Below are 25,576 nucleotides of genomic sequence, written 5' to 3'. Positions count from 1 at the left end.
TCAGGAATGTATAGTTTTACTCAAGTTGCACTGATCTTCTTAGAGTTTCAAGAAAAAATTAGTTTTGTTTTTTTTTTGTTTATTGTAGTAGGTTGTTTAGCATTTTTTAATCTCTGAGATATTATATTTTAGTTAAAAATTCACTATCATTAAAAAATTATCAAATTTTATAGTTAATTGAACTTTAACTTTAATTAAATGAAATGATAAAATTTAATGAAATGATTTTAATTTAAAGAAATGATAAAAATTTTTAATAAAAAAATATATTATTTATTTTTTTATAAAAAAAATAATACTCTTAAAAAGGCCACAAAATTTTTTTTCGCCTTGAGCCCCCAAATTGGTTGGACCGGCTCTGCTTGTGGGGGTGGCTTGCTCAACAAAGGACATGTAAGGAAGCTACTTTAGGAGCTGCTTGGAGGCAGTTCGAGAGTTGGTTCATGGTTGTTCATGAAAGGTTCGTGGGTACTTGAAATGAGACCAAAGGGTTCGAGTCATGAGATAATTGTTACCTATTTATGCATTTCCATACTGTATGGTTTTGAATATTGCATATGGATGTCTTATTTGAGTCTTGCAAGGGGGTTTCCAATTTGTTTCCGCTGCGTTTTGTTTTTTGTTTTTGAAAAAGTTTTGAAAACTAGTCTCACCTCTTACATGATCCGCCAAGTGTTGGCGTAAACTTTCAGCAACAACTTGGATATTTGACATATCCCCAGTAGCCTTCAAAAAGCTAGAACAAAAAAACAAGAAAAATTCTTGTAATTGGGTTATGGAGTGGAATGGGGAATTTAGATATGAGATATCTAACATTTACAACAAGGATGACAATCACACAATTGAGATAAAAGAAGTTGAAGTGCACCTGCAGGGAATGGAATTTGACAAGAATTCCATGTACACATGCTATATGTGCAATTTTCTCTACTCATCAACATCCGGAAAACTTTGTTGCACACTGGTACAAGAAATACACTTACTTGAAGTCATATAGCCATAGTTTGATGCCTATTAGTGGTAAAAGATTTTGGGAAGAGATTGGTGAGGAGCCTATTGAGTCTCCTGAGGTGAAGAAGATGTTAGGAAGACCAAAGAAAAAAAGAAAAGAGATAAGGATGATCCTAAAAACACAAGAAACCTCTCAAGGAATGGGAGAACTATGACATGTAGTTTGTGCAAGACAAAAGGTCACAATCCTTACAGGTGTCCAACCAAAACCTAGCACTTCAGGGGTAATATATTTATGCTCTAATTTCTGTTTTTATACTGATTTGTACTTATGATGTGTTCAAGTTATAATTTTGATTTAAATTCTATTTTAGACTATGTCAAGGTCTGGTAAAAAGAAAAGATGGAGGAAGAGGAAACTTGATGAGGGCCCTAATCAAGAATTGCTAAATGAAGTTAAGAGGAATCCTAACCCAAAAAGGAGAGTCAAGCCACATAATGGACATGGTTGCTTTGTTTTAGAAAAGTGCACTGATTACAAATTTAAAGTTTTGTTTCTGTGTGTTTTTTATTCCCAATTATTTTGTTTCTATTGTGTTGTATTATTTGTTGATATTGTCTTTGTTTGTTATGTGTTTAAGCCTGGACAAACTATGAGGAGAGGGAGCTCTAATATGACTTCAAACCAACTCCAACGAAAGGTTTAGCTATAGAGGCACCACAAAATGAGTGCTTCATTGCAAAGGAAAACAGCAAACATGGGGACTCAACAGTTTGCAAATTCTTAGATATGATCTGAAATATTGAATGTTGATTTTGGTGTTTTGTTAGGCTTATGTTGTGTCTAAATAATTAAAATAGTATTTATCATTATCTATATTTTATTAAGCTTAGGTCAGTTATATATATTCAAAATAATTTGGCCAAACTTATTTTGTTATGTCATGAACACATTAATTGTAGAATGTAACTCATTTAGATTTGGGAAAATAGCCAAAGAAACCCAAATCTTTTCGCCAATTTGTAAGTTTGTTTAAACGTTTTAATTTTAGCAATTGTATCCCAATTAACTCAATGCAATTTTATCTAAAATCTAAAATTAATTTCAGAGGTATGTGTCATTACTGATGTAGCGAGCGACCTATCATAAAAAATATATATTTGAGTGGAACCTACATGTACATATATAAAAAAAAATATATATCCATGTGAGTGTCGTTCATAATAAAATTATACATGTAAGTCTTATTCATATATGTATATGTGGGTCTCACTCATATTTTTTTCATGACAAGTGGCATGTCACATCATCAATGATACACGTCTCCTAAATTAATTTTATATGTTAAATAAAATTACATTCAATTGAATTAATTGAGATATAATTACTAAAATTGAAACATTCAGATAAATTTACGAAAATATTTAATTTTTTTTTACTATTTGCCCAACTCAAAATTTTATATATTCAAACTTTTTCAATACAAATAGCACTCTCGATATACTTTAGAGAGTTGAACATAATTTTCATTTTTCAAAACACATCAAACTTATATTACAAATCTATAATCACAGGGGCTTAGTCAACCTGGTTTTCAGTCACATTTTTTGATGCATCGTTTAAGTAATAACATGTCATTTAAATTACTGACAATATGTTATTTAAATATTGATAACATGTCATTAAAATCACTAATATTATTTAAAATTTATGTTTGTTTGAACAAAAAAAGACAACAAAGATTTTAATTATTAACGACGTGATATTTATATACTAGCGTGTAAATGTAAATATTTTTATAACATGCATAAACTTTTTTAACTTGTATTTAACATATTTTCTATTCACTTTATTAAGTGTCGGTATTAAATTTTTCGTTTACTCTAATTAAACTTTTAGATTTAAAATGACCTATAATATTAATTTTAAGATAAACAGTATGTATGTATTAGATAAAGGGACAAAATATCATAATTTTTAATAATTCAAGAAACTCCTAACTTATAAAGTTACTAAAATATTATTTTTAAATTTTTCGAGCAATAAACTTTTGACCTAAAAATGATCTAAAATATTAGTTACAAGATAGGGGCAATGTTATGTTACCTATTGTCAGGTAACATAACATTTGTCCGGCAGTGAGGGGGGCATGAGCCCCATGCACGAGGGACTCACTCCTGTACATGGACCCCACGTGCATGGGACCCGCGTCCCCTCATTGTTGGGCAAATACTATGTTGCCTGACAGTAGGCAACATAACAAAACTCTTACAAGATAAACAATAGACATGAATTAAATGAGGGACCAAAAACTATATTTTGTGACAATTTGAGAAGTTCCAAATGTATTTTTTCATATATATATATATATGTGTGTGTGTGTGTTTATATATATATAACTAATTTTTAAAAAATAATTTACAATTCAAATGATCTCCAAAAAATACGATAAAAACCAATTTTCTATGTACGAAAAATGAAGCCTAACAAAACTGATTTCTATGTATATTAAATCAGTTTTTGTTACCATTATTCAACAAGAAATTAAAAGAAAAACTAAATTATAACAAAAATTAAAGCTCATTTGATTTACACTTTCATAAAAATCAAATGAGCTTTACTGAGAAAATTAAAGAATATTTCTTAAACCTAAGGCTAATTAACAATGGGATCGCCAAAAACTGTTAATGCCGTGGGACACATTCATTCGTCTTCTAATAAAAGTAAAACCATTTCGTGGTGCAAAATTCACAGCTGAAAATTACCCTATATTTTCTTCCTCAATTAACTAACCATTTTCGGGCTTCAATCTTCGATTGGTTGAGCAAAGACGATCATATTCCTCCTCACCATTTTCCCAGAAAAATTCATCTTCCTCTTTGATTGGGCCGAAGGAAAATCTCAGGAAAGCTCAAAGTTGTTCTCTGTTTAACATTAAACTAACAGTAACCCAACTTAAGGTAATGCCCATCAATCTACTTTAATCTTCTCCATGCCCTGATTTTCCTTCCCCTTTTTGGGTTTGAACGAAGAGACTGCATGCATGCATTGACATAATACCATGCCGATGCCATTCTAGTTTTCACTTAAAGAAATAGATGCATGCACGCGTTCATGTACGTGAGATGCATGACTGACTCTCATGGGGTAAGGGGTTCGACGCGAAGTATATCTGAGCTGAAGCCATTTTTCACTTTCAAGATGTTTTCTATCACAATTCAATTCCACATCAATAGTTTATTGGGGAGATCTTAAATATATTACTTAAGTTTTATTAATTGAAAAGTCATTCTTGGCATGAGATAACCCTTTGGGGTGAAGGGCTTTGCCTGTCCATCCAATAAAAATCAGTCATATTACCTATTACCCAGATAACATACATCATCAAATACTGATTATTTTTAAAAAATTATAAAATTAAATAAAAATATTATAACGATGTTTGTTATCTGGGTGATGGGGTTGATTTTTATTGGATGGACAGCAAGGGGGACAGCAAACCTCGCCTTGGAGAGAGGGGGGGGGGGGGGGGGGGGGGGGTTGATTCGAAAGCACGAGTCAGTAGGCAAAAATGGTCGGATGACTGGCCAATTTCATGGTCAACACATGGATGAAAGAATTGCAGGGTGCATGGCCTTTGTTATGGGCATAGGACGTTTACTGTCACTGCCCAATTTCACATAGCTAGGGAGGTCTCGAAGTATGTTACTAAATCTTGTGAATCTAAAAGCCAGTCTTGGCTCATTTGGGTAGTCACTTAGGCCGTACAGGCACACGCATTGGCAGCATCTCAACCTGCAATTTCATCATCTTCTTTCATGAGTACTATATCTGTTCTATACATACATATTTACTTGATCAATATGCACATTGTCTACTTTGTTACTGAGGAATTGATCTGAACTGACCTGGCATGTCAAGTATAAGGATGGCCGAGCCACCGCAGAAGCAGAAGATAGCCATGGCGGAAGTACGGGTACTGGACATGAAGAAGAAGACCGGCACAGTGTCGTCAACGCCCTCATCTCCAATGGCTCTACACAAGGCATCAAGTGTGAAACAAAACTGCCTCTGCTCACCAACCACACATGTCGGGTCTTTTCGCTGCCGCTACCACAGAAACTCAACTGCCACTACTGGTGGCCTCACTCGCAACAGCTTGTCTGTTGGTGCTAAACTGTGCGATCTTGCAGCTGTCAGCTCTCATCTACTCTCCGACATCGAAAGCAAACCAGCCATGAACCACGGGCAGCAGCTGCATTCTCCATAATCAGCCACACGATTCACTACAAGGGAAGAATGACGAATTAAGGTTCATTCATATACATCTGCAAATATAAATGGAAGCAAGGCTCACCCTTCTGGTGGTGTTGTTTCACTGTTGAAAGATCTGAAATTGAATGAAGCTGCCTGATGCAGAACTCAAACTAATCTTTTGGAACTTTTATCTTTTGTTGCTTGCCTATGCATCATTCACACTATATAAATTGCATACGAATTTTTGTTGAAGTTGGCCCAATGCTCATTCCTATTTTGTCAAGAGGACTCGATTGCCTAGCTCAAGATTGATAGAAAGTTTAAACATGTCAGGCTTCTATCTCTTTCTCCGGTAGATAATTCTCTGCCGGATGACAGCTAAGACAGGATTCAAAGAGAACTGATAAGAGTTAAAACATGTACAAATCTAATTCTTGGAAGGAAAAAGGAGTAAACTGTTTTCATAAAACTTGGTAGAAAATGTACAAGGTCACTAAGGCAGTCTATGTCACAAACAAAGAGGTCTCTAGACCCCAGTGAGCCGATACATGCATTCATGCCGACTTTTTATAGGCTGCTACTATGCTATACCCCATAGTTTCCTCGTCGAGGAGCATTACTACTTTGTGGACTGATTGCTCCAAGCGCTATACCTCCTCTGCCTCCTCCATTACCAAAAAAAGGCATCCAACTCTGCTTCTGGGGGAACAATCCGAGTCCTGCAAAGGGGGCAAGTGAAGTTCCAATACCTGAGCCACTTCTCCAAGCACGTCTTGTGGAAAAGATGGCCACAAGAAAGGTGATTTATCTCTGCATCAGGTTTGAACTCTGTCAGGCAAACCGAACAATCTTGTTCAATTGGTTGCTGGCCTTTGCAAATGGACTTAAACCGAATGCCTGGGATCCGACAATGGATCTCCTCCATGCAGTTTTCTGAGGGGCATCCAAAGCATTCATAGAAATCCGATCGACTTCCTTCCCATGATCTAATTCGGATGCCAGCAACATGGAGGATTGAGAGGATAAGGTCTCTGACAATGGAGATGGATATGATTGTGCACACCAGAAGTCCACATAGTAGTCCTCCATCAGCTGGGTTTGGATAAGGTGACAGACCCATATTTGAACAGAAACCTAAATGTCAAAAGGCAAAAGAAATAAACCTTCTAACAGAAATGAAATAAAGATTAGAAGGGAGAAAGGTAAGCAGAAAATCCACACAAGACCAGAGAATTTGTTCATTGTCTTCCCAAGAAAAGTGTTTCCATTTCCAAACAACTTTATGTTCCTACCACACCTATTGCTATAAGGATTTTTGAAGATAAGGAGACAAGGAAAAAAGCAGTGTTACGAATCCTGAACGACCAACCAAACAAAGAATTTGGCATATACATTCACAGTTGCAAACATTTATAACTCATCCAAAAATTTAAGGGAAAAGAAATTAAAGTTGAACTTTGAAATGCAATCTCATTGAACAAGATAAAGAGACAAGATGCTTTTGGGGTTTCTTTTTCTTTTTCCTTTCCCTTTTCTTTCCTTTTCCTTTTTCCCTTTGTTTCTGCAGTTAGAAAAGCAAAATGGAAAAAAAAAATAAAAAGAGTAGGAAGATTCCTAAATTGCCAACAGTATTCATGCGGGAAGCTAAAAAGGGGCTCCAAAAGAAGCAAATTCTTCGAGTAAACTAAACAAGCCCAATTTAAAGTTCTACAGATCACATTGAAGAGAAATTCTTAGATACTGTAGACAACTGATTTTTCCAATATTTTCCAGTCTTCTTCGATAAGTGATTTTTCCAATTTTTAAAGTTCAATAATGTAAACAAAAGATAATATTATGCAAAAGGAAGAAATATCATTTTATTTGGCGGTTTAATGGATGTTAAACACCATTCAATATTTGAATTGGTTCGCAGACATCCAACACACAAGGAAGGAATCAATTGGTAAAGCCATAAAAGGATTTGGAAACAAGAAAGTAATTAATAAAAAAAACCCAGCATATAACAGAGACCATTTAAGCTGAAACAAGTTACTAAATTCATTTCAGGTTATTAACTGTTCATAGAGATCAACTAACTATCAGGACAAAAGAATACCCTTTTTTGCAGGTGACTGTTGGAAAATTCATCTACAAGAAATCAAATTATCAAAAACTAAGAACAGCCATTATTGATTTCACACTGAAAATTAAAAATTTATGCCAGTCTTAACAAATCCTTCAGCCACCCAAACGTGCAAAATTACTGCACAGAATATAGTCCTGTGAAAAATAGAAAGAAAATCACCTGTTTTCTGCTCTGCCAATGGAACATGAGAAGAAGATAATAGGATTCCAGTTCCCAACTTACTGATTTCAAGCAAAAATAAATAAATAAACAAAGAAACTAAACCCAGAAATTTGAGATCCAATTCACATCACCAGCTTCTGCCATTGAGGAAACAAAGCAACCAAACAAACCCAGAAAGAACCATTTTCGACAAAAGTCTGAGAGTAAACCAACAAATGGGAGAAAGAGACTTACAGCGGTGAGCTTCAAAGATTGAATGAAACTCTATAATGGGCGAAGGGTATTTCTGAAATCCCCAGCAAGGACTTGATTGAAACGGTGGAGACGGAGGAGTGGTTCTATATCTTACGCCACCCTCAACCCCCTATTTATAGCCCACCGGCTTAACCCACGTTCTTAACCACGGTTAGTTTGCCCTCCCTAACTATGGTTACTCATGCCATCTTCCATTTCCCTTTCATCATCTAGAATTTGTTTCCTAAAGCAGCGATTTTGTTTCTTTTTTCTTTTAGCATAAATATTAAATGTCAAAAATTAATCTTATTAAAACAAAAAGATTGATAGCTCAAATTTTAATGTAGATTGATGATGGGTAAAAGTGAGATTTGTGTGATTATCTTCCCCCTTTTTGCTTGAGACCGGTTGACCCATTTATTAGTGTCCTTTTATTTTAGAAAAGAGGAAGTTTTTTTATTATTTTACTTTCTTTTACCTTTAAACCCTAAACTTTACTAACAAAAGTTAACTAAAAGTTCAATTTGACCTTTGAACTAATTTGCCATTTTAATTCTAAATTACTTTTTAGCTCAAATGCAATAAATCAATCAATTTGTAAACTACAAAAGCATATTGGAGCTAAAAAAAAAAAAAAACAAAATTAAGAGTGACCGACAATCTGTTAGTTATAAAGTAAGAATAGACCGATTCATAAAGTACATGAATGAATTTGAATCAAGAAAATATTTAAATTAAAAATTAAATTTACAAATTATAAAAAATTTGTCATTAATATTAAAAAAAAAACTAAGGATGTGTTTGATTTCATTACTTATAATTTAATTTTAGGTAATGATTGTCTAGAAAATAAAAACCACCCCACCCACTTGAAAAATAAATTTTATGAAAAAAAACTTTAAATGTTTATATCATACATATTTTTTCATAAAAAAGTTAAGAATATTTAATTATTTTTATATAAAATATATGAAATAATTACATATTTTTTTATAATAAATATGTACAATCAAATACACTTTAATTGACTAGGATAAAAATACACGTATAAGAGATTGAATTTAATATAGATAAAGTGATTTAATGATTGGATATTTTGTCTTTCCTTACAAAATATTAGTACACTCTAACACATGAATTAGTGATGTGAACCCTTTAAAAAAAATAAAATAGAAAATTAGTTTGTAACTTCTCTTCTCTATATTTTAAAAAAATAGAAGACAAATTTAAGGCCTCCCTAAATGACACAAAGGTCACACAAATAACATGTGTCACTATCTTTTATCAACTCAACCTCCTTAACTATTCACAAACACCACCTTGTTTGTCGGTCAAAATTAAAAAAAAAATAAAAATTTTAAGAAAATATTATTTGATAATGAAGTACTCAACAAAGATCATTTTTAGTTTTTATTTTTAAAATATTTTTAAAAAATGATAAACACATAATAGATAAAAATAAAAATAAAAAACTGTATAGATTCACATTGTCGCGTGCAGTTCGGTGCCGTTGGCATAAACACCGGTCATGAAGACAATTTCACCTATTAGCGTTCAACTGCCAGCAATTTCGCCTACGTACGAGTGCGACATCACATCAATGGCGATAATATATATATATAATGCTTTCTTCTGCGTACACGTGTCACTAAAGTTTGGTGAGTTGTCATGTTATTGGAGCATGTAGGTAGCCAACGCTTCAAGATCTGTATCAATTGGATTTAGGGTTAGTTATTAAGAAAAATATATATATATATATATATCTTTACTCAGGCTGGGGTTTTACCCATTTTATTTGGGCAGATGAGGGCCAAAATGACGTCATTTTGGCCCAAGGCAGTGGCAGTGTGAGCGGTTGTTGGCTGTGTCACGTGGCGCGCTCTCAACTGCCCATTTCTCTTGCATGAGCAGCCTCTATTCTATTTTATTTTTAAGGTCGATTTCAGCCATTTTTGAAGTAGAAAGCAACAAGGAAATTTGGGGAAGAAAGAGCAGAGCGCAAAGGCTATTTTTTGGGAGAAAATGCGAGATTAAATGAGGTTTAATCGCAGTTTAATTGGTCAAATGAGTAGAGAAATATGTGTTAAACATTCTGTACAGTTGAAATTTAATTTTGGGTTCAATTTTATTAATTTTGGGAGTTTATGTTAATTTGATGGCGTACAAGTATAAAAACGCTGGAAATAGCTAAATAAAGGCAAGCTATTTACTCCCTTCGTGACTCTCATTCGATTTATGAATTTTATATCCTCCCTTAAGTCGATTTAGTTTCATAAATTAATTACGTTCGTTATAAACGGTTATTGTGCAAATTTTGCTTAATTAATTAATTAGGAGACTTCTGGGGTTAAATACCTTTGTGAGCTCTTTCCATTTTATGAACACCACACTTTCCCTTAATTCATTTTAGTTTCACGTATTAATTATACGAAACGGGGATTTAATTAACATGATTTAATTTAAATTAAATATGAGATTCGTTGGAGTTTTATTTGTTGTGTGCCTACGGTGTATTGTGTACCGCCCTCATTCTTTTTGGAATGATGCTAAACCCAACTTGAGAACTAGGTTGTAATACCCGAAGTTTTCCTAGGCATTGTTGTTCAAGAAATAAAACATTTCTTTGGAAATCGAATGATACATGCGAAGTTCCGGGGTAATCGCCGAGGAATGAATGAAGGGTTTTCTGAAAAATCATGGAAACTATCGCAAAGGGGCATCATCTAAGGTATTTTGGAGAAGTTTAAGGAGTTCTAGGGCTCAAGGGATATAAGTGCAAAGAAGTTTTGGGCTAAGGAGTTATTTGTAAGAAGTTAAAAATATCTTGTGACTAGTTAGTTAAAGGAACCAAATAAGCTAACTTAGTTAGGAGACAAAATCATGAGGAATCTTGAAAAACCTAATTAACATGTGGTGGCACATGTTTCGAAGGACACATGTCGCAAGGGGGAGAAATGGCACGAATCACAAGGGACACGTGGTGCGATCCTACAAAAAGCAATGATTACAGCCTTATCTAAGTAACACATAGCAAATAACACATGGCACTCTTGGATTGGCCATAAATTCCTATAAATACCAAGGCCTTGGAAGGGAAAATCTCACCATTAATCAAGAGGAAAAGAGGAGGTGAGTTGAGAGGAGAAACTTTGCCCAAAAATAGAGTGGTAAAACACTTCGTCAGAAAAGTTGGACCACCACTGTAAAAGGAGTTAAACAGTATCATAATAGCAAGGTAATTCTAATTTTTTTGTAGTTCAATAGATAATTGAATAAGGGTCGTGTGGGTTCAAACGGAAGTCAAATTGGAGTCTGGATGAGGGAGAACGGGCCAAAAAACGACAAGGTGTCAAAATGGGAGGGGTGGCGCGTGCAGTTCACGCGCCACCTGGCTGCTGCAAGTGCAGCGCGTGGGGTCCTTCCCTAGCACGTGAGGGCGCGTGAGGGGCCCCCTGGCCCCAAATTTTGTATACTTGGTCCTTAAATTTATTCCTAGGACCCTATATAAAAATATTTTAGGTTTGAGTTTCGAAAGTATGTTATTTTTGCAGAAAAGCATTCTCGAACCCTGTGAACAGTACCTTAGTGCTTCCAAACCAGCAAGGTGAGTGTTTCTTGGATCTTTATGTTACATACCGAACATTTTGTCTTCACACGGGTAAGGGGGATTACTTGCATAAACATGACTTTCCTTTAAACTAAGCATTTTCTCTTTTTTGTCATGTATCACTTGGTGTGTGTGGCTAGCTGAAGTCAAGATCTCATGTTAGACTGGTGAAAATTCATGGAGATGTGAGAACATGATTGATCAGCGGGGTGATTGCAACACCTCGGCGTCACTACCACACAGGCGGTTTCATATCATTTTGCATATCTCATTACATGTATGCTATCTCTTCTTGTTGCACTCACTTAGATATAACTATCTAACTTGGGTGTCTCATACCCCTGGAACATTCAAAGTTCCAGGTGAGTTAGTAGTGACAAGTGCCCCAGAATCAAGTCAAAGGAAAGGAAAAGAAGTGGTTCTCGGATAGCTAGCTATTCTACGTTTTAATTGTAAAAGCATTGTCTGTGGCTTTAGTGTGAGTTTTAATTACTATAAAAAGGGAGCCTAAATGATCCCTAGATTCTCAGGTTGTATTATGGCTTTTCAGGTGATTTTTGTGTTAAAAACATATAGTGGAAACCTTAAATATCTACCTTATGGTTTTTACAAAGCTTTTAGGTTCGATCCTTTGCTTCCGTTGGCAAAGGCTTCCATAAATGCCATTTGATTACCATGTGGTTGCTAGCGTTATCATGTATCTTTATACGTGTATGGAGAAAAGAAAAGTGGGGCGTTACATAGGTTCTTAGAGGTATGGGTTTATTTATGATTTTCTCAAGTATGGATCGACTAGGGCTATCGGGCAGTGGGGCAGGGGTCGGCTGTTTGGTGATATTGGAGTAAACTATTGTACGACCCTGAAGTGGACCGTCGGGCGGAAACACTTGGTCACTAACCGTTGATCGGTGCTGGACACTACTGTAATACCCGGTATTACATGGTGTTAAAAATAAATAAATTTTGGATTATTTTGAAAGGATCCCGGGTGGCCCGGGAAGCCCAAGGGTAGATTTCTAGTAATTTATTAATGAAATTTGCCGAATTGGCGGCTGGGAGTGCCACGGGACTTGGATATCCAGGGAAGAGGGCAAGAGATTGATGAGCGTCTTGAGATGAGATTAATGACGCTGGAAGCAGTTCGATCGGGAATAATTTTTGGAATAAATTTTGTATAAGCTCGAGTGGGTGCCATTACCGAATAATTGAAGGGGGCCTCTTGGAAGCTGAGGAGACCCTAGGGGTGGTTCGATTTTCTGAGTAAGGCAACTCTTAAGTGCTTTCGGGCTGAATAAAGGTCATGTGCAGGCGCAGGAACGAAATTGGCTTTATCGAGTAAAAGTCAATTATTAATTTTGGTAAATTAAGGTTTTGGTGGCTTTGGGGTAATTAATTAAAATCTTGGGAGGGTCCAAGTATAATTATTAGAATCCCCAAGTGCAATTAATGTTTCCTTAAGTGAAATTATGGGAAATTAGTGGGGCTTTATTTGTAATTATATATATATATGTGTGTTTCCCACGTGAGAGGAAGCTTCAAGGAAGCTTCCTTTGTATTGTCTCTGCCATTTTGAAATGACCGAATGGAGCAGAGCCGATTGAGGGATGAGATTGAGAGTGAGAACTCGAGGGAGTTCATACCCGAGAGAGATCGAGGCCGCGAGGGTGGCCGGCCGATGATCGAGCAGCAAGCAACGATTAAAAGGCAGGGGCGCTGCAAGTAGCGGATGGCTGGAAGAAGAAGCCAATGTGATGGCTGCCATGGCCGATGCGAGGCAGAGTAGAGGCGGACCAGCGAGGGCACGGATGAGCTCGAGAGAGAGCCTTGCCGAGTGTATGTGAGCTTGTGCAAGAGAGAGTGTGTGAGAGAAAAGCTAAATGGCAACCGGCCATGGCAGTCGCTGCCATGGCCAACGCTTGAAGCAGCGGTCGTGGCTGAGCTAGGGGTAGCCATGGCGTGCTCAGCGGCAGGTGGTGCTGCCAGGAGGAAGAGGGCGGCCGGTAATGGAAGCAGCAATAGCTCGAGGGCGGCTAATGGCAGTCGACGCTGCTACCAGACGTCGCCCATGGTGGCTGGAAGCGACCGAGCAGCAGGAGCTGCTGTGCGCGGCGGTGCTGTGTGCAGGTCGGAGGCGCGCGCGGGGGGAGCCGTGGCTACTCGCGGCAGGAGGCGGCGTTGTCGGCCAGTAGCAGCGGCCGGCGAAGCAAGGCAGCAGCTGGAGGAGGCTGCCATGCGTGAGGAAGAAGAAGGGAGACGCGCACAGAGGAGAGGCGCGGAGAAGAAGAAGTACAGGGGAGAAGAATGGGAAAAAGAAAATAAAAAGAAAAAGAAAAAGAAAACAAAATAGAAAATGAGAAAATATGGAAAAATCCCGAAAAATTCCAGAAAGATTGGGGAAAGTTCTGGAAATTAATTTGAGGCCCGAGGAGCGTGCTGGAGGCCGAGAATGGGATTTGGGCGCGAGATTTGAAGCCCAGGAAGCAATGCCAGGTGAGCGTTTTCCCAATGTCTGCTCCAGAATTAATTGAGGTAAATTAATTTAATTATTTCATTATGTGAGATAATGAATTGTGTAGTATTGGTTGGATTAAACTCCGTGTTGGGGTTATTTGAAATCTTGTTGATGGATGATTTTGTCGATGTGCGGCGTAGTTGAGGTCATTGGTTAAATGCCGGATGTTAATGGAGTTGGGGTTTTGTGTGTGGTTGCATCTAGGTTCGACTGGAGGGACGGTGATCCTAGAAGAACTTGAGATTCAGGCTGGAGTTCGTGCCGATGCAGAGTTGAAGCTTCGAGCCAGGTAAGGGACGGCCCCACGTGGAGGTGGCCTTGCAAGTTGGTAAATATGTTTGATAATGTTTTTATGTTGCATTGGCATGTAGTGGTTATATCTTGTGTGATGCAAGCTCTAGTGGACCTATGGCCATAAGGAGGACTAGTGGTGGGGGTTGATAGGTTGATACCTCAAACCTTGGTAGGTTGTGAGGATGTGTGAGCCTAGCCTCATTTGCATGCATTGGCATACATAAACATGTTATATTCATATTTACATGCATTGCACCCTTACTGAGTCTTTATGACTCATGAGGTTTTACCTCATGTGTAGATGATGCAAGTCCAGATGCAAGCAGGGATGGCGCCGAGAGGCTGTTGTGGCAACTAGCTGAGTTGCCCGAGTTATGTATTTTTAATATTGCTTATATGTAGCCAGGGGGCGTGGTGTATGTATACCCTTGTGAGTAAATGTCTGTGTTTGAGCTTAAATGTATTTAATTGTGTAATCATCATAGTGTGATAGATGATTGTGAGATTGCTTGTTGAATGTGGCATAGTCGGTAAAGCGAAGATTCGGACCGAGTCAAGATCAGCAAGGTATGTTCTCATAAATCCCCAATACTCAGCGAAGTGTTTGTATGCTAGCCTTGTGCCTGGGTCACCTCTGGCTTGCTATGGGGTGAGCTGAAGAGAGGTGAAGCTCACTCGGGTTTCGGGTCTTGGTCCGTTGGATTTTCTTATTTGAGTTGGGACCGATTCCTGAGTGGAGCGAAGGGAAGGACGAAACCTAGTTCCCACCTAGGGTGTTTCCTGTTGAAACATAGTCCAACCCTTCAGTTGAGGTTGTCGGGTGAGTAATCCGATCGATTATTTACCGGTGGCGCCCGTAAGTGAGAGCGGGTCGTTACAACTACTGACTAGCCCTACCATTATGTGGTTTATGTGATTTACTGCATGATTTGATATCTAGTATCACCGTTCATGGTTTGATATGTACATGGGTACGGGATGCATGTTGGGCTATTCATTTATTGAGTATGCTTGGACACGTACATTCTAGCATGGTTAGTTTGCATCTGGCACGGGCATATGCATCGTGTGTGGTTTACTATGTGGGCGGAGCATGGCCTAATGCTTGGATGTATGGGCACCGGTGTATCACGTTGATGCTCACTACGCCATTGCATTTTATGTGCGTTGCATGGTTACCGACAATTCATAGATCTTGGACGGGAGGACTGTTTCAAGGGAGCCTACGACTCGGCTATTCTACAGCTCGGGTGTCGAGAGGACCGACGCGAGCATTCGGGTGACGGGAGCACCGACCCGGGACAACGCGCACAGGTTTGTTGGAGACATATGTTGCCTTCCAAGGCAACAGCAGGTTGGTATGGGACTTGGGTGCCATGTGTCTTGTGTGGGCCCCAAGGACTGATACATGCTTTTATTTATGCTTTTATACTGTGTTGGGCGTCTCATGGTTTGTGTATACTTGGGGATTGGTGTTCTCGGGAGCATTTTCTGGATATGTGCAGCCTACTGCCTTTCTTTCTTTATGCTTGCTGAGTCTCTCGACTCATTTTGCTTTCCATCATTCCAGGAAGTGGCAACGTGAGTCAAGGGCAAGGGAGATAGCATCTAGCGACAGAGTCGGTATGGTGTACAGGCAGTTCTGTCAGTACCCGTCAACTCTAATGTTTGAGTAGGATTTACTTTATTATTTTTTACTGTGCCATGTCATTCCTCATGTCACATGTTGGTTGGCACAGGTGTCTGTATTTGTTTATCATGTAACCGCTGTGCTAGCGAAGTACCCATAGTGCATGTATGTGTATATCTTAGCTTCTGTTGTTTCCATTCTTGTGTATGCATGCCAGGGTAGTTTCTGTCTTGTGCTTCATTCTCTCTCCTTCCGTAGGCGCTTCTGTTAGGATAGTCCGGGTGGTTGGGATATCCAGGCAGGGGTGCTTACAGGCTTTCTTCTATAATGGATTGATCTTGGTTCTTTGCACAATGAGCAATGAGCGGCATAGGCTTTTTGCAATGTTATTGTGGTCTTTTTCAAACCCACTATCAACGTTAAAGAGATTGCCAACATCTACTACAACATAATTGCTTTTTAGCGGCATTCATTTTGCTTTTTAGCAGCATTTGTAATTATCGGTAGGAAATTTACTAGCATTTGTGGTTTGGAGGCCAGAGTCAACATCGAAAAAGGGTATTAGTAACAAAGCAACAATTGCTAGGATAGATTCAAACAAATGTTGCTAAAAGATAGACTTTTTATTACATTTATAGTTTATGATTAGTGGCATTTATAAATGTCAAAAACTCTTGGCAAAAAAATTCAATTAAATTATAGCAGAATTTATAAATATTTGAAGCTTTTTGCAATATAAAAATTCTAATAACCTATAGTGACATTTATAAATGTAAAAAATTTCTAGCCATAAAATAATTCTAATGACATATGATGGCATTTAGAAAATTCATAAAAATTTGGCCATAAAATAATTTCAATAACTTTAACAACATTTATAAAATAATTCCATAAAAGAGGTCTACTTTTGGCACCTTTTTTTGAAATATCATTTATTGGAAATTTTAAAGATCAACATGAGTCATTATATATGGTGACTTTTTGCCTATGCTTACAACATGTATAAATGTCTGTATGTATCAATATTATATAGTGTTATTTTTTAGGATAAGCAGTAACAGATAAAAGTATATATGTATCAATCATCATAATAACAAACCATAATCTTTAAGTTAATCCCTAAATTCATAATATATGTATGAATCCAAAAATCATCGTAATAACCACAATAACAATTTCGAAAATCTTTGCATTAATACCTCACAAAGTGTGACCTATGAAAAAAATAAGAAGTTCAAGTTTAAATCAAAAGATAATGGCATAATGATAAGGTTCGTATGTCTAATGCGAAAGAACAAGTCCTTGCATTCTTAGAATGTTACGACAGTTGATGTTCGAAGAAATAGACGTAACTTTCACATACGGTGTTCGTTTTGGGCCCACGACCCCATTCCAAAAAGGTCTCGACGAGACGAATCAGACTTACTACTTTGCTGTGATGTATGATGGATTTTGGTCGTTTGAAATCGTTTACAGTGTTAAAATGCGTTTCATGTGTTTTTAGTTCATTATTTTAAATGTTTCTTTATTTTGTTTTGAAAAGCCTAGCTCGTTAGAGGATTGTTGTCCCAATAGGTTTTCAGTTTTCACCTATTTAAGACATTTAATCACATTATAGGGTTTTTTGGTTGCTTATGAAATAAGAACGATATTCGTTTTCTTAGTGCAATCTGTACTTGAATGTGTACGTTGTAGGTGAGCCTACATCACATAATCAATACAACATAGCTGCAAATAAATGTATCTCTAGATAAGAATAAATGTATTTGTATCTATGTTGTATATGCATCCTAAAATGATGCGCCTACATCCTAACTGCACATTTTACTGCATCAAAACTATAAGTGAAAGTTTTGTTAGAAAGATCAAACTCTAATAGTACATTCTCAGACAATAGATAAGATGTAAAAAAAAAAAAAAAAAGAGAAAAATATAGGTACATATTCAATATCAGCCATGTCATTAATTAGCTAAACATGAACATCTAATGACATTTTGATCTTAAAGACAAACCTATTACACAACACATTGGAGATAAGATCAAGCAAATAACATGTATAGTTAACATAAGGATGAGAACTTACATTATTACTTCTCTTATAATATTGATAGCATGCATATTTATACCATATTTTGGCATTTCACTTCATTCTTATTAGGCCATTTGAAGTAATTTTTGCTGATATTTCATTGTTTCTATTTTATTATGCTTCAAATTGTCCTTACACTATTTTCTATCTTACCTCTATGGATCCAGGCTTTAGGGAATATTGGATGGGCTAGAGAAGTGGCTCACTAAAGGAGCTTGGGCTTACTTTCAAGGAGCAAACTTGGGCTACTCAAATTATGCTGTTTTTGGGCTTACTTGTTTTCTGTTGGGCCAGGCCCAACCCTAGCCTTCCTAGCTTTCCTTTCTTAGCCATGTATTTAAGGCCTCTTAGCATTAATTTTCAGAGGAGGATGATATAGAAGGAGAGGAGAAAATAGAGAGGATTCTGCCCGTTTTTGTTATTGTAGCATTTTTCTGTTTTCTACATCTTTTGTTCCATTCTGTTTTCCTTGCTGTAATGATAGGCTAGAACATTTTGTAACCGGTTGTATGTCTTGAATCCATGTGGAATTTGAGTCCCGGATGAGCTACAAGAATCTGGTTTGTTGTTTGTTTCTTATTCATTTCTATTTGGTTTAGTTTGAGCAAATTTGTGAATGCATGGAGTTCATGGCAGGTTTGTGTGAACTTGCATGGTTTCACTTTCTATTAAATGCTTAAGAGAACATAATGTTATAGCCGGTTGGTATAACATCTCGAAAATGAATATTGTGTGCTTGAACGGTAGTTCTTGCATAGGTCCGGATAGGTTGAATAGAGAGTGAATGGTTGCATTTTGTTTGCAAGAGATTTCTGCATTCATTTTGTTATTTCCAATCATTCTAATCCTTGGACGGTTGTTGGGGATGCTTTGAGTTTGTTTTCTGGAGATCAAAACATCTAGCAAGCCAAGACATATAGGTTGGACAAGGAAGATTCCACATAGGAGACAAATACACAGCCGGTTGCATATCTTTTACTGATTTTTCATCATCTTTATCTTTCTATTTTGTTAATTAGTTTTCTGTCAAAACCCCCCCCCAAACAAACTGTTATTTGTATTGGTTCTCCTTGTTGGTAGAAGAAGGTGAGGCTCCTTGTGAGAGATGACCTAGGGTGCACTTTGCTGCAAACTAGAGAAGAGATTCATAGATCTCTAATTCTGGAGCGGTTCGACAATCGCTGGCCAGAATTTTGGCGCCGTTGCCGGGGAGCCAAGTTTTTCTTCTAAAAACATAGAGGACCGACCCTATTCTCTTTTTGTTTTGTTTTCTTGTTCGAGTGTTTTCTCTGTTTTGTGTTCTTGGTGATAAGGTTATCAGCTGTTGATAAGGTTATCAGTTTTTGTGTTCTTGGTGAAGAGAAATTCTGTTCTGTTCTTGAGATGAACTGATAACAAGCAGCAACAGAAAAGCCTTATTTACCTTTTCGATCTTCTTTTTGTGTGTTTGTGTTTTCCTTTTCTGTTTTCTTGTTTCTAGTATTATTTTTGAACAAAGAAGTGGCTGTTGGAGAGGGCTGGACGACCTGATCTTCTGGAAAAGCAACCCTGCAACCCTGCAGCCCTGCAGCAACTGAAAAAGCACAAAACACCTGCAGTCCTTCTCTGGTTTTCAGTAGCACACCTGCAGTCCTTCTCTGGTCTTCATGTGCTCTGATAGGCGCTGAAAAGCAAGCTCACACAGCAAGTAGACAAGCCTGCAGCAGATCAGGAGAGCATAACCATTCTTAGAAAGCTGAATCCCACCTTTTCTGCATCTGACAGCAGATCACCTGACAGAGGACATTCCTTTTATTTTTCCCTTTTAGCATTCCTTTTATTTTCACTTCTAGCATTCCTTTTAACGTTCCCACTAATCTTCTTTTCGTTTGGCAGATAGACAACCCTGCAGCTGCAACCAAGAGGAGAAGACCCCAGCAGCTTTCCCATTCAACAGCTGTTTTGACCATCTCCATAACAGATAGTATTATTTAAGGATTGAGCTCGAGATACCGGTGCTATCCTCTTCCTTTCTCATCCTTACTTGATGTTCTTTCATGTCCATATGCTTTCCTTGATGTTTTCTTGCATTTAGAGTGGTCTTTGAGGCAAAATAGGAGCTGATTTGATAAGAAAACGATTTTGACAGTTACTGTTCACTGCTTCCTACTTTCTCCGATTGAGCTGATTTTTGGTGTCCAAAGAAAAGGGGGTGTGGGGATAAAGAGTCACTACTATGTGGTGAGGAGACCCTTTTTTGGCCAAATTCCAACGTTTAGACCACGTTTTGGGCCATTTTGTGTTTCTCAGTGCTTAATTTTGTGTGGTTTTTAGTGTTTTTAGGTCCCTCAGTGTCTTTGTGTTGAAATTCTGTGAAAAATTGCATAAAAAAAAATCATCTAAGGGCTTATTGTTTGACCTGTTTTTGTGTTTTTGTGCTTGTGTGTTTTTTTTTGTGTTTTTGAGTTTTTGAGTTCTTGGTATGCATAGGCCATTTTGTGTGCTGTTTTTGAGCTGATCTCTAAGTGCATGACCAGATCCTCTAAGGAAAAATTACTTGATTTGGATCTTGAATTAGAGACTACTCTTAGAAGGCAAGCTAGAGAACTTAAGTCTCGGGATAGGATTGACCCTAACAGTACTTCTAATACTTCATCCGAACCTATTCCAGCATTCATCAATATGGCAGATAATGGTAATGGAGATAATGCAAACAATGCAAATAATGGAAATAATGGTAATGGCAATAATGGAAATCATGGAAATAATGCAAATCATGGTCATTTGGATGGTAGAACTATTAGAGAGCTGGCTGCACCTGATGTGCATTACCAGCCCCTATGTATTCAATACCCACAGCTAGATGCCAACTTCGAACTTAAGTCTGGACTGATCCATTTGTTGCCCAAGTTTCATGGCCTTGCAGGAGAGGATCCACACAAGCATCTGAAAGAGTTTCATGTGGTTTGCTCAACCATGCGGCCACAAGGAGTAGATGAAGAGCAAATCAAGCTAAGAGCCTTTCCATTCTCACTTGATGGATCCGCCAAAGATTGGCTCTACTACCTACCACCAGCTGCTATTACCAGCTGGGATGGATTGAAAAGGATCTTCCTGGAAAAATTCTTTCCAGCCTCCAGAACAGCATCAATAAGGAAGGAAATTTGTGGTATAAGGCAGATGAGTGGTGAAACTCTACATGAGTATTGGGAGAGGTTCAAGAAGTTGTGTTCCAGCTGTCCTCACCATCAGATAAGTGACCAACTCCTAATTCAGTATCTCTATGAAGGTCTAATCCCCATGGACAAGTACTTGGTAGATGCTGCAAGTGGAGGAGCTTTGGCAGAGAAGACCCCAGCAGCTGCACAAGAGCTGATATCAAAGATGGCACAAAATGCCCAGCAATTTGGCACCAGAATTAACACTCCTACAAAAGCCATCAATGAAGTCAATGTGGCTGCCACTATGGACCAGCAACGGATGAAAAACAAGCTTGAGGAATTGGCTTCCATGGTCAGGCAGTTGGCATTAGAGAGAAAGCAACCCCAGCAGCAACTTTGTGGCATTTGCTCCTTGCCATCCCATACAACAGATCAATGCCCACAGTTGCAAGAAAATAATGAATCTGTTGCTGGCATCTTCCCTGGTAGACCTTTCCAGCAACACAATCCACCTTTCCAGCAGCATCCACAACACAAGTATGATCCATACTCAGCCACCTACAATCCAGGTTGGAGAGACCATCCAAACCTCAGATATGGCAGCCCTTCCAATCAACATGTGCACCAACAGCAGCCATACCAGAATCAACCATTTCAGCAGAGGTTCCATCCTTCAAGCAACCATGCTCCACCACCAAGGCAGAATCAAGCCATGCAACAAGCACCACCATTACCCAAGTCAGAACCTACCTTAGATGATCTTGTTAAGCAACTAGCAGCCAACACACTCCAATTCCAACAGAAAACAGAAACCACAATTCAAAATTTGGAGACCCAAATAGGCCAGCTAGCCACAAACATCAATGAGTTAAGGAGTCAAGGTTCGGGGCAGCTTCCTTCACAACCAGTTGCCAATCCAAGGGGTAATGTTAGTGCCATCATGCTTCGAAATGGGAAAGAAGTAATCATCCCAACCCCTCCACCATCATCAAACAAAGAGCAGCATGCAGAGCAGCAGAATGTAGAGGGTAGCAAAGAGCAGCAACCCTCCTCAGTCCAAGAAGCCAAGCAACCAAACTCCAGCTATCAAGAACAAGGAGAGTCTTCCAACATCCAGCCCCTGCCATTCCCACATCGAGCAACACAAAACAAGAAAAGAGCAGAGGCCGAAGTGGATAAAGAGATTCTGGAAACATTCCAGAAAGTTGAAGTCAACATTCCCCTCCTTGAAGCCATTAGACAGATCCCCAAGTATGCAAAATTTCTCAAGGATTTGTGTACTCACAAGAGGAAGCTTATGGGGAATGAGAAGATCAACCTTGGGAGAAATGTCTCTGCCCTTATCCAACCTGCCATGCCAGCAAAGTGTAAAGATCCAGGGATGTTCTCCATTCCTTGTACTATAGGAGACATGCAATTTAGCAATGCTTTACTAGATTTAGGTGCATCCATTAATGTCATGCCTAACTCTATTTATGCTTCATTGCAGTGTGGTCCTTTGAAGCCAACAGGAGTGGTTGTCCAACTAGCCAATAGAAGTACTGCACACCCCACTGGAGTCCTAGAAGATGTGCTGGTTAAGGTTAAGGATTTAATCTTTCCAGCAGATTTTTATGTTTTGAATATGGAAGATAACAGCACACTTGAGCATGCACCCTTGATCCTAGGGAGACCATTCTTAAAAACTGCTAGAACTATTATCAATGTGCATGAGGGTACACTTTCCATGGAATTTGCTGGTAACACAATTAACTTCAAGATACTTGATGCCATGAAATTCCCTGCCGAGGATCATTCCACTTTTCAAGTAAATAGAGTTGACCTGTTAGTGAATGAAGCATGTTCTGAGTCTTCTGATTTAATTGATGAAATCCCCACTGTGCATGAGTTCCTAGATACGATTATTTGTACTAATTGTAGTGATGGAGAGAGTCAATGTGCTGCATGCTTAGAGATTGCTGAATTTTTGCATAGACATGAGTTTGATTTTGATGCTAACATTTCCCAAGTGGAAGATAGTGCTGCTAACCTTGTTGAGCAGGTTGATAGTGCCTTGGAGTTAGAGTTCCAGTCAAATAGATCAGCCCCCTCTTTGCAGCAGCCACCCACCATTCAGTGCAAGCCTTTGCCTCAGCACCTCAAGTATGCATTCTTGGAGAAAGATGAGAAGCTGCCAGTCATCATTGCAAACAACTTGCAGCCTGACCAAGAGAGAAAGTTGCTGGATGTGCTGAAAAATAATAAGAAAGCAATTGGGTGGACTTTAGCGGACATAACTGGAATCAGCCCATCTGTTTGCATGCATCGTATTTTATTGGAGGAAGGAGCAAAACCAGCAAGGCAGCCTCAAAGAAGACTTAACCCAACCATCCTTGATGTGGTAAAACAGGAGGTAAGTAAATTACTTGCAGCCGGTATTATTTACCCTATTTCTGATAGCAAGTGGGTGAGTCCCGTGCAGGTTGTTCCAAAAAAGATGGGCATCACGGTGGTCCCAAATGAGCACAATGAGCTCATCCCCATGAGAGTGCAGAACAGTTGGAGAGTTTGCATTGATTATAGAAAGCTGAACCAAGCAACCAGAAAAGATCATTTCCCCCTCCCATTCATTGATCAGATGTTGGAGAGGTTGGCCGGTAAGTCGCACTATTGTTTCCTTGACGGTTTTTCTGGATACTTTCAGATTTGCATAGCCCCAGAGGATCAAGAGAAGACCACCTTCACCTGCCCCTTTGGCACATTCGCTTATAGAAGAATGCCTTTCGGTCTATGTAATGCTCCAGGTACCTTTCAGCGATGCATGGTAAGTATATTTTCAGATTTTATAGAGCATTGCATGGAAGTGTTCATGGATGATTTTTCAGTTTATGGCACTTCTTTTGATGATTGCTTGGTTAGCTTGGGTAGAGTCCTACAGAGATGCATTGAAAAGAACCTTGTTTTAAATTTCGAAAAATGTCATTTCATGGTAGAACAAGGAATTGTTTTAGGGCATGTTCTGTCTAAGAAGGGTATAGAAGTGGATCGGTCTAAAGTTGATGTCATTGCTTCATTGCCTTACCCCACCTCTGTGAGAGAGGTGCGTTCTTTCCTTGGCCATGCAGGATTTTACAGGAGATTCATCAAGGATTTCAGTAAGATTGCACTTCCACTTTCCCACCTTCTCCAGAAAGAAGTGACCTTCCACTTTGATGAACAGTGCAAGCGGGCATTCGAGGAACTGAAGAGTCGTTTGATTTCTCCACCCATCATACAGCCACCCGACTGGGAGTTGCCCTTCGAGTTGATGTGCGACGCCTCCAACTTTGCAGTGGGCGCCGTCCTTTCACAACGTGTGGAGAAGAAGTCACATGTCATTGCCTATGCCTCGCGCACCTTGGATGCTGCTCAAGCAAACTACACCACGACTGAGAAGGAGCTTTTAGCTATTGTGTTTGCTTTAGATAAATTTCGCTCCTATCTTCTGGGTTCTAATGTTGTCGTGTTTTCTGACCATGCAGCCCTAAAATACCTATTGAAGAAGCCCGATGCTAAGCCCAGGTTGATACGATGGATGCTCCTACTTCAGGAGTTCAATGTGGAGATAAAAGACAAGAGTGGGGCCGAGAACCTAGTAGCTGATCATTTGAGCAGGGTCCCTCCTTCTTCAGATTCCACAGTCATGGACTCCCAGCCTATCAGGGATGATTTCCCAGATGAGTTATTATACCACATTCATGGTGTTGAGCCCTGGTATGCTGATTTAGTAAATTATTTAGTTGCTTCTGAATTACCTGCATATTTTAAGAAGGAACAGCTAAATAAATTTAAGAGTCAGGCTCGGTATTATGTGTGGGATGATCCCTATCTGTGGCGCATGTGTAGTGACCAGGTCATTAGGAGATGTGTTCCTAACCATGAGTTTGCATCTGTCTTAAATTTTTGTCACACACTTGCATGTGGTGGTCACTTTGGTCCCCAACGTACAGCTAGGAAAGTCCTAGATTCTGGATTATATTGGCCTTCTCTCTTTAAGGATTCATATGAGTTCTGTAGGAATTGCACACGTTGTCAACACACAGGCACTATATCACGTAGGAATGAAATGCCTCAACAACCCTTATTGTTTTGTGAAATCTTTGATGTTTGGGGCATTGACTTCATGGGTCCATTTCCTGTGTCATTTGGTTATTTGTACATTCTGTTAGCTGTGGATTATGTTTCTAAGTGGGTGGAAGCTAAAGCCACCAGGACTGATGATGCTTCTGTGGTTGCAGATTTTGTTCGTTCTCACATCTTTTGCAGGTTTGGCATGCCTAGGGCCATCATCAGTGACCAAGGATCCCACTTTTGCAATAGAAAGATGGACACCCTACTTCGTAAGTATGGGGTATTACACAAAGTGGCGACTGCTTATCATCCACAGACTAATGGGCAAGCTGAAGTCTCAAATAGGGAGATCAAGCAGATTTTGGAGAAGACTGTCCAGCCCAATAGGAAAGACTGGAGCACGAGATTAGAAGATGCACTTTGGGCCTATCGCACGGCCTACAAAACCCCCATCGGCATTTCCCCTTATAGGTTGGTTTTT

General features: G+C 38.6%; 1 protein-coding gene and 1 non-coding gene across 2 annotated transcripts; both read right to left on the bottom strand.

Moving 5' to 3' along the window:
• Positions 1-5,879: 5,879 nt before the first annotated feature.
• Positions 5,880-6,329, bottom strand: LOC127811085 (probable E3 ubiquitin-protein ligase XERICO). The gene has a single exon (XM_052350797.1). The coding sequence runs from the start codon at positions 6,327-6,329 to the stop codon at positions 5,880-5,882; it is 450 nt and encodes a 149-aa protein (XP_052206757.1).
• Positions 6,330-20,994: 14,665 nt separating this feature from the next.
• On the bottom strand, positions 20,995-21,099 carry LOC127812404 (small nucleolar RNA R71). The gene has a single exon (XR_008025906.1). It is a non-coding gene; the product is annotated as a small nucleolar RNA R71 (small nucleolar RNA).
• Between the last annotated feature and the right edge of the window lie 4,477 nt (positions 21,100-25,576).

The sequence above is a fragment of the Diospyros lotus genome, chromosome 10 (assembly GCF_014633365.1).
Source record: "Diospyros lotus cultivar Yz01 chromosome 10, ASM1463336v1, whole genome shotgun sequence".
NCBI lineage: Eukaryota > Viridiplantae > Streptophyta > Magnoliopsida > Ericales > Ebenaceae > Diospyros > Diospyros lotus.
This window is presented reverse-complemented; position numbering and strand designations above follow the sequence as displayed.